Raw genomic sequence first — 9698 nt, 5'->3', positions numbered from 1 at the left:
CAATTTTAGCCATCTTGGCTGTATGCCCAGACATCACATTCCAGGAAGAGAAAATCTCCTAACACGATCTGAACATTCTAAACAGTATATAAATGTGAAGACAGCAGATATACATGTAAAAATTATGTAGGAAAATTTGGTTCATCTCTATCATCTGAGGCTGTTCATTTCACTGGTTAATATGGAGGGTTTACATCCACTTTAAGCACAAAACAAAAACTAACATATTGCAGCTTGCCAATCATTAGATGTGGTGGCTGCATTCATTTTCTGTAGGCTTTTTTCCACCTGTTTTCACCTGGTGATTTGGCCAGTAATACACCTTTAGTATTAGATTGCCTCCATTCTGGATGAAGGGGCACCTCTCAACAGCTGAACTGTGAGTCTGGAGGGAGGAAAGTGCAAGTTTATCTAAATGTGCTAGCCCACCCAACAAACTGAAGCCAAACTCGAGCTCACACTGCAGTTACACAAGCAGATACTGCAACAGTTGTTTACTTTTGGGATAAAGGTTTTACATTAACAAATAAAAGCTGATCGTTGTGAGCACCCCCATCAGTAGTAAATGGTTTGTCTCCACACTCTAATGGCTACATTTACATGAGAGCTTGTTCTGTTAAAAATAACAGAAAGAAAGCCTAAAAAATTAAAGAAACAAATGCAGCCATCACATCTAAGAACTGGTAAACTGCAATAAAGAAAGGTTTGCTTTTGGGTTTAATACCACTTTAAGGCTGATCTCTAGGTTTTAGTGAACTTTAGTTTATTTGGCTCAAATTGACCATTTTACAGATATAGCAGGGATGTGTGTGCTGAATAAACAGCATCTCCGTCCTGCTGCCAGAGCTGTATACTGTACATAGCTCAGGCTACACACAGTGCAGAGAGCTGATGCATGTCTTGGTAAAGGAAATGGTTCCAGCTTGGTCCAATTAACCATTTAATGTTCACCAATGTCCAGAGAGCACTTTTAGAATAGCTGTCATTCAAGTGTGTATTTTGGTTAGGGAGTAAAACCAAAGCTGCTGCCGGCAAGTAATTCTTGCACCTTTTTTTTTCTTAAGTGATGACCTTTACAGGACATTGGTTCATCTCGACAAGAAAGAATATGTGATTTAACAGATTGATGTAAACATTTATAGAAAAACAGTTCGGCCTTTGATTTTTACAACCATTTCCATACTGTTCCCCTGATGATCCAGAACAGTGATGGCGAACCTTGGCACCCCAGATGTTTTGGAACTATATTTCCCATGATGCTCATGCACTCTTCAGTGTAGTTAAATGTAGTTCCAAAAAATCTGGGGTGCCAAGGTTCACCATCACGGATCTAGAATATCACCCTGGGTGGGCGAGGCCTGGATATTACACATATCCTGTGAAAATAGATTTGATTTCAGACTGGCCAATGTGCAGTAGGTGGTCTGACCTAAATGTATAGCCACCTTTAAAACCTAGGGATATCATTTATCTGTAAAGTTATATACTAATAATATATTAGTTCAGCTCGGAAATCTCCATGTATTTGTGCTCAACATCAATGTCCAACTTTTTTTCCGCCAGTGTTGCGGAAAATACTTACCTGAATAAGCACAAATAGTCCTTGGTTTCATTTTTTCACTTTCACTCTTCCATTTATGGCTGGACAAGACTGCAGTATAAATTCAGTCATCTAGACTTCCGTTCAATAAGAATGTTGTATCACAGATAAAATGCCCTCTCCCCAATTATCAGTCATCTGTCCCTTTAGATAATTCTCTCAAGAACTGGGATTTAGTACTGGTGGAATTATGTCCTGAGTGAACAAAAATTCTGGACACTGAATGGACAGGTAAAACCACAAGCTACATAACCAGCTATATGTCGGCATTCGGTGGACGGTTGCCCTGGCACAGCCTCTTGTGTCTCAGGAGTCTGTCCGTCCTTGAAAAAGCCTTAGAGAGGAAAAAAAAAAAAAATAGCAAATTGTGATTAATCAAACAGTAACCACAACTAAACATTCAAGAGAATACTAGATATATGGTGAAAAACATGTCTTAAAGGGTCACTAAAAAAAATGTTTTGCCTAAAATTAATGTCTGCAAGGTAGACAGACAGAATAGTGTAATGATTCTGTTAAAAAAAAAAAACAAGTAAATACCTATTAAATTCCTTCATCTATATCACCTCCAGCATTCTAGTTTCTGTTCTCTCATTCACTTCCTGGTTTGCATTGTTCGTTCATGTAAGAACTACATTTCCCAGTATGAATTGCGGCACGCCCAGTAATTCACACCTCCTTGAAGTCTAACACGTAGAGAGCGTCCTGCCGCACACATATGTAGTTCCCAGGAGGGGGCGAGCACGTTACTGACCATCGCAGTAAAGCCTCCCTTCACGGCGGTCAGTAAAATCAGACAAGCAGGAAGTGAACAGAACAGAGAAGAAATAGAGCAACTTCTGAGCAAAAACGAACAATGAGGAAGTGAAAAGAGGAATGTCTGCAGGTAAAGGATGCTTATTATGAAAAAAAAAAAAATAATTCCTTTACAACCCCATTAAAGTGGGATTCCAGCTAAAACCTAACTAGCCTTGAAAAATTGTCCCCTCCTAACAGCTATGCTGACTAACCTGTGTAAAAGATAGATAGATAGATAGATAGATAGATCTATCTATACAGATTACTCCCTATAATCCTTCTATATACACTTACTGATTTTCAGTCCGCTTTTTTTCCAGTCATGTGATCTCATCGCCCAGCAGCGGCTGGAGAGGAGAGAAAGCCAACAACAGCTTGTGAAGCCTGGAGTTGTGACATCACGCATAGGCTACTATGCCATGCCTTGTTGGCGTCCCCTGCTCTCCAATACAGCCGCCACTGGCTGACACAGGGAAGCCAGATTACACGAGTTAGTCAGCATAGCCAGATTATATGAGTTGGTCAAAAACAAAATGTGGAAAAAATTTACTTTGTAGGCACGTATATAAAATATAACATTTTTAATGTTTCACAATTGTGATATGTAAATAGACAACTGTATCTAAAAATAGAATACAAAAAGTGAAAAATATATAATACAATATACTGGTCACGTGGTAAGTCCCAGGGAGACAAATTAAATATTTGTGATCAACTTGCTGCGATGGTGTCTATAAAATAGATGCCCATGCCAAGTAGAAAAATCTCCTTGGTATACCTTCCACAGGATCCACAGAAGGAATAAAATGAAGCTCTACATGTTTCACGATACGTAGGATCACTTCCTCAGGAGCTTCTGGATTGTAAAAAATATTTATTTTAATTAAATAGTCAAGTCCAACGACATATATTTGTTAAAAACATAATCACCAAACACGTATATGTGAAACGCTCACCAAAATATTGATGCCAGTAATAAGTGTTCACAAATACTACAAATGTAAACACTTATTACTGGCATCAATATTTTGGTGAGCGTTTCACATATACGTGTTTGGTGATTATGTTTTTAACAAATATGTCATTGGACTTGATCTTAATCTTTTTTACAATCCAGAAGCTCCTGAGGAAGCGATCCTACGTATCGCGAAACATGTAGAGCTTCATTTTATTCCTTCTGTGAATCCCCTGGAAGGTATACCAAAGAGATTTTTCTACTTGGCATGGGCATCTATTTTATAGACACCATCGCAGCAAGTTGATCACAAATATTGAATTTGTCTCCCTGGGACTTACCACGTGACCAGTATATTGTATTTATTTTTCACTTTTTGTATTCTATTTTTAGATACAGTTGTCTATTTACATATCACAATTGTGAAACATTAAAAATGTTTATTTTATATACGTGCCTACAAAGTCAATTTTTTCCACATTTTGTTTTCAATCTACTCATTACTAGGACGTGGCACACTTGTTATTAATGGTGTCGATTACCACCTAAGGGCAATTGTAATCAAACTATATTCTACATGAGTTAGTCAGCATAAGCAATATGAGGGGGGGGGGGGGAGCATTTTTAAGGCTTGTTTGTGTCAAGCAGGAATTCGACTTTAAAGGAATTTTTTTTTTTTTAGCTAAATAGCTTCCTTTACCTTACTGCAGTGCTTGTTTCATGTCCTTATTGTTCGTTTTTGCTTTGAAGTGGCTGAAATTCTTCTGTGATCTCCACACTTCCTGGTTGTCTTTTTCCTTATGACCATTGTACTACTGGGAGCTTTTCACTGTAGGTCTAAGCTGTCATTACTGTGTGTCTAAAACTTAACAGAACCAATCAGATTATTTTAAAAACAAAACACTGCCCTGGATTTGTTTGTTTTTGTTCTGTGTGTCTCTAGTTCACAGGAACATGAAACCAGTTTAAAAGTGAAACTAACCTACAGGCACATTATATGATTGATTTTTTATCTATTTGTAATCATTTTTAAAAGGAATCAGTTAACTTTTATGTCTCTATACCCTGTAAACAGTCATTTCAGCAAAAAAAAAAAATATATAATTCCTTTAGTGACCCTTTAAGGGAACACAGGGGCTGATTTACTAAAATCAGGTGCATACAGAACACCCCTTTAGAAAAATTTCCTGCTTATGTGATTGGCTCACTGATTTTCCCAGAAGTCTGCACTAAGATACAAATCAGATTTTAGGCATCCCCTACAGCAAAAATTTAATTTTTGGCAAGATACTCCCAATAGGAAATAACGCCTAAAAGGATGCAGACCCTGAAACTTTCCCCAGAGCCCAATTCTAAAGCAGCTGATTGTTGGAGTATGAAACCACTCCTATTAGACTTACTCTAGGGCACAGTCATTTCTTCAGAACAAAAAAAAAGTAGGAATCTGCAACAAAGTTTGTTAAAATCCTTGTAATGTACATAGATTACCAAGAGGGGGATTTTTTTCCTTAACAAAAGTGGAGTTACGCTTTAACACCAAGATCAAAAGGAAATTCATTTCAGGTCTGCACATCCTCTGTGAGAAGTGCAAATCCCAGGAAACCGCAAATTGCAATTTGAAAAAACGCATACACCAGGCTTAGACCGACCGAACGAAAAAAAAAAATATAAAAAAAAAATATATGGACATACCTGCTTACATCGATCACATTGGAACGGTTTCTCCCCGCTATGGACCCGTCTGTGCCTGTCCAGATGATACTTCTGAACAAACTTCATGTCGCACATGTCACACTCAAAGGGGCGCTCTCCTACAACATAACAGGCAGCCATACTGAAGATACCTTTGCTAATAAAACAGTGATCCTGGACTATGTGACCATGGCTTACCTGTGCTAATGAACATGTCTCTGTCAACATGGTAACCCGGTGAGTATGAAGGTAAACTTGCACCAGACCTAAAATATATACATACAAATACGCCTGGTAAGTTTGCTTGAAAGTGTTCCATATTAGGCTTGCAGTTCTTTCTAGGACCACTGTGATATGTTTCTATGCCATACTAGGAATAAATAGACCACAAATATTCACGGGATAGAGAAGCAAAGAATTTTACCAACTAGTGAAATTCAGTTTTAAAACCCTTAATTACAGGCATAATTTTGTTCTACATCCATGGCATACAGTGCAAGACCACAGAAAGCAGAAAAAAAACTCAAATTTATGGATTATTAATGCAAGATATGGTGTTTTGGGAGGTATTTATCCTCTGGATCATACCTGTAAAGATTAGATGCTACAAAAGTATTTCAGAACTCTCCTGATTTTGCTTGGCAAAACTAGCAGTGTCAGTTGGTGTGTTGAAAATCTCCATTAGAGGTTAATGTGGGCATTGGTGGCAGCAAATTTAATTTGGGTTTATTAGGCAAATACACTATATTGACAAAAGTATTGGGACGCCTGCCCTTACATGCACTTAGTCCGTAGGGTTCAATATTGAGTTGGCCCATCCTTTGCCGCTATAACAGCTTCAACTCTTCTGGGAAGGCTGTCTGCAGGGTTTAGGAGTGTGTCTATGGGAATGTTTGACGATTCCTCCAGAAGTGCATTAATTCATCCCAAAGGTGTTCTATTGGGTTGAAATCAGGATTCTGTGCAGGCCAGTCATATTCCTCCACCCAAACTCGCTCATCCATGTCTTTATGGACCTTAGATACTAGAGACCTATCCTACCTAACCAGGCCTTCTGTTTGCCATTCACTTAAACTGGCCATACATGGCTCAGTTTTTTCCATTCAGCAGCTAGCTGAATGAAAAAAAAAAAAAAAAGAAGAAAAAAAAAAACTGAACTGACGCCTCCATCCACACATTTATTGTGAATGGGGGAATCCTCCCCCCTGTGTCATTGGATTCCCACAGCGAGACTCCTAAATCAAAGTAATATTTTCCAACAACCCTGTTCAAGAGAAGCAGATTGATGGATCTCAAAGTTTATATATACCTACAGGTATTGCTTATAATAAAGCTTACCTGTAGGCAAAAAGATGATCTCTTAAAAACGTGCACCTTTTAGGATGAGATTTTTCAGAAAGGAGCAGGCGGTGACGTCACTGGTACTTGCGCTCTGTAGGAACAGCATACCTGTGATGCGGGAGTGACATCACAGCTCAGCCATTCAAACGGCAGCAGCCCGCCAACCCAGAAGGAAGACCAAGAAAAGATGAAGGCCTCTGCAGCGATGACAGCGCGCCCCTGGAAGGCTTATTTTTAAGGAAAGTCTCTTATTACGTACTAGTATGCGATGCCTACTAGTACATTATGCCTTTACCTTGCATGTAGTTTTTTTTTTTTTTTTACTACGGCTCCTATAACTATAGATGTTTTTTAATACGTGACACCTTTTTAAAAAAAAAAATTTTTTAGTGATTTTTTTAGTTTTTAGGGGGGGGGGGTGAATTGTCAGTGTGTTTTTTTTATTTAAAAAAAAAAATTATTGCAACTTTTTTTTTTTTTTTAAATCAGCCCTGTTGGGGGGTCTTTGGAGAGATATCAGGGGTCTTAACATACCTCTGACATCTCCCCTTTAAGACAGAGAAAGGGACACAGTCCCTTTCTCTGCAGTGTCAGCTGAAATGAATGGAGGGAAGCTCCTCTCCATTCATAAACTGAAGCATCGTAAACACAGGTTACGATGTTTCAGTTATATGAAAGGACAGAGTCAGTGATCACTGACTCTGTTCATTCTGAAAAGGTAGGAGCCGGGTTTAGCGGCTCCTACCTCCGCTCTCTAGCATGGGGGGGGGGGGGAGACAGCACAGAGCACGGGGGGAGGGGGGGAAAGACGACAGCACGGGGGAGAGGGGGGGGAAAGACGACAGCACGGAGGAGAGGGGGGGAAAGACGACAGCACGGAGGAGAGGGGGGGGGGGAAGACGACAGCACGGAGGAGAGGGGGGGGGGGAAAGACGACAGCACGGAGGAGAGGGGGGGGGGAAAGACGACAGCACGGAGGAGGGGGGGGGGGGGGAAAGACGACAGCACGGAGGAGAGGGGGGGGGGGGAAAGACGACAGCACGGAGGAGAGGGGGGGGGGGGAAGACGACAGCACGGAGGAGAGGGGGGGGGGGGAAGACGACAGCACGGAGGAGAGGGGGGGGGGGGAAAGACGACAGCACGGAAGAGAGGGGGGGGGGGGAAAGACGACAGCACGGAGGAGAGGGGGGGGGGAAAGACGACAGCACGGAGGAGAGGGGGGGGGAAAGACGACAGCACGGAGGAGAGGGGGGGGGGGAAGACGACAGCACGGAGGAGAGGGGGGGAAAAGACGACAGCACGGAGGAGAGGGGGGGAAAAGACGACAGCACGGAGGAGAGGGGGGGGGGAAAAGACGACAGCACGGAGGAGAGGGGGGGGGGGAAAGACGACAGCACGGAGGAGAGGGGGGGGGGGAAAGACGACAGCACGGAGGAGAGGGGGGGGGGAAAAGACGACAGCACGGAGGAGAGGGGGGGGGGAAAGACGACAGCACGGAGGAGAGGGGGGGGGGAAAGACGACAGCACAGAGGAGAGGGGGGGAAAGACGACAGCACAGAGGAGAGGGGGGGAAAGACGACAGCACAGAGGAGAGGGGGGGAAAGACGACAGCACAGAGGAGAGGGGGGGAAAGACGACAGCACAGAGGAGAGGGGGGAAAGACGACAGCACAGAGGAGAGGGGGGGAAAGACGACAGCACAGAGGAGAGGGGGGGAAAGACGACAGCACAGAGGAGAGGGGGGGAAAGACGACAGCACGGAGCACGGGGGAAAGACGACAGCACGGAGCACGGGGGAAAGACGACAGCACGGAGCACGGGGGAAAGACGACAGCACGGAGCACTGGGGAAAGACGACAGCACGGAGCACGGGGGAAAGACGACAGCACGGAGCACGGGGGAAAGACGACAGCACGGAGCACGGGGGAAAGACGACAGCACGGAGCACGGGGGAAAGACGACAGCACGGAGCACGGGGGAAAGACGACAGCACGGAGCACGGGGGAAAGACGACAGCACGGAGCACGGGGGAAAGACGACAGCACGGAGCACGGGGGAAAGACGACAGCACGGAGCACGGGGGAAAGACTTGCAACTCCCCTGCCTGCCCAGGTATCGGCTGAGGCATCGGAGCATTTCCCCCCGAGTACAAGTACTCGGGGAAATGCTTGGTATCGGTACCGATACTAGTATTGGTATCGGTACATCCCTAATAGATACCATCAAGCATTATTTGCTTTAAGCTTTTATCACATAAATTGCATTTTCTAACTGAATCAACTTGCAACAGAAAAACACATCTGAAACATTATGTAAAGAATTCACAAGTTTATTAAAATATTCTACACACACTGGCTGCAAGTAGAGTCAGATTATACAAAGTAATGTACAGCTACAGTTAACAGGGAAACTGGGATTGCCCCGACAACTCTAGAAATGCATATTAAAAAAAAAAAAAAAATACCAACCAGGTAGGACAACCCTATCTCTCCTAAAAACTAAAAATAGACCTCAATGAATGTTAAAGTAGTAAAGTAACCTATCGCCATTCAAAAATACCTTATATTAGTGTTGTCCAACTCAGTCTTCAAGGGCCAAGTTCCTCCCACAGCCTTAGGATTTCTGTAATTAACAGAGAATAATGACTTGAAAGGGTCTCTATTCCTAGAAAAATAACATTAGCAAGGCTGCTCAGAGTTCACCATTCCTTTAAAACACAATTGTGTCATGGTTTTCTGGCCATACTCCCTTCACCTGCTCTCAGAGCTCTGGCACCCTGTGTACATTAATGTTCACACTAACAGCTCAGGGTATATGTGACATCACTGGGGCAGGGGCACAACATTATTTTGATTGCAATTTGCGTGGCCAGGATCAGTAAAGTTAAATTTGGAAAAATTGGAGTGAGCAAAAAAAACAGTAACGGCTCTCGAATTTAAGTAGAATATAAAAACACATCCAGTGACTACATTTCCACGTAATGGTTATATTTAAGAAAAGGACATTTACAATGTAACTGACAGTAATATGTGGATTTCCAAGCAACACTGTCAGTCCAACAACTTGTGTGGTTTGTGGCCCTTGACGACTGGTGCTGGACAGCCCCAGGAAAAGAAAAAAAGAAGATAAAAAAAGAAAAGAAAAAAACGACCAAAACAAAAGTATCTATAACCATATTTAGTGTTGAAAGGAGCAGGGAAGAGTTAAAATCCATGCCAGTTTTTTTTTTTTTTTTGCAGTATGTGTAATATTGGGAAAAATGTATCTTTGCTTTTCATCCTATAAAAAAAAAAAAAAAAACACGAACACGAGC

The 9698-nt window shown here is 42.3% G+C and overlaps 1 protein-coding gene across 34 annotated transcripts in view; it reads right to left on the bottom strand.

The window, feature by feature from the left end:
- Positions 1-240: 240 nt before the first annotated feature.
- Positions 241-9698, bottom strand: part of ZNF740 (zinc finger protein 740) — a 75826-nt gene continuing 66368 nt past the window's right edge. For 33 of the 34 annotated variants that reach the window (XM_040340642.1, XM_040340641.1, XM_040340650.1 and 30 more), the window contains 4 exons: positions 8945-9007; positions 5244-5311; positions 5046-5164; positions 241-1934 (listed from right to left, as the gene is read on the bottom strand). In XM_040340642.1, coding sequence (XP_040196576.1) covers positions 1857-1934; positions 5046-5164; positions 5244-5311; positions 8945-9007 — 328 coding nt within the window. In that variant the 3' untranslated portion in view covers positions 241-1856. The remainder of the gene's footprint in view (positions 1935-5045; positions 5165-5243; positions 5312-8944; positions 9008-9698) is intronic. The other variant, XM_040340676.1, reaches the window with a different exon arrangement.

Source organism: Rana temporaria, chromosome 2 (assembly GCF_905171775.1).
Source record: "Rana temporaria chromosome 2, aRanTem1.1, whole genome shotgun sequence".
NCBI lineage: Eukaryota > Metazoa > Chordata > Amphibia > Anura > Ranidae > Rana > Rana temporaria.
The sequence above is the reverse complement of the archived record's forward strand: the minus strand, read 5'-3'. Positions and strand labels throughout refer to the sequence as shown.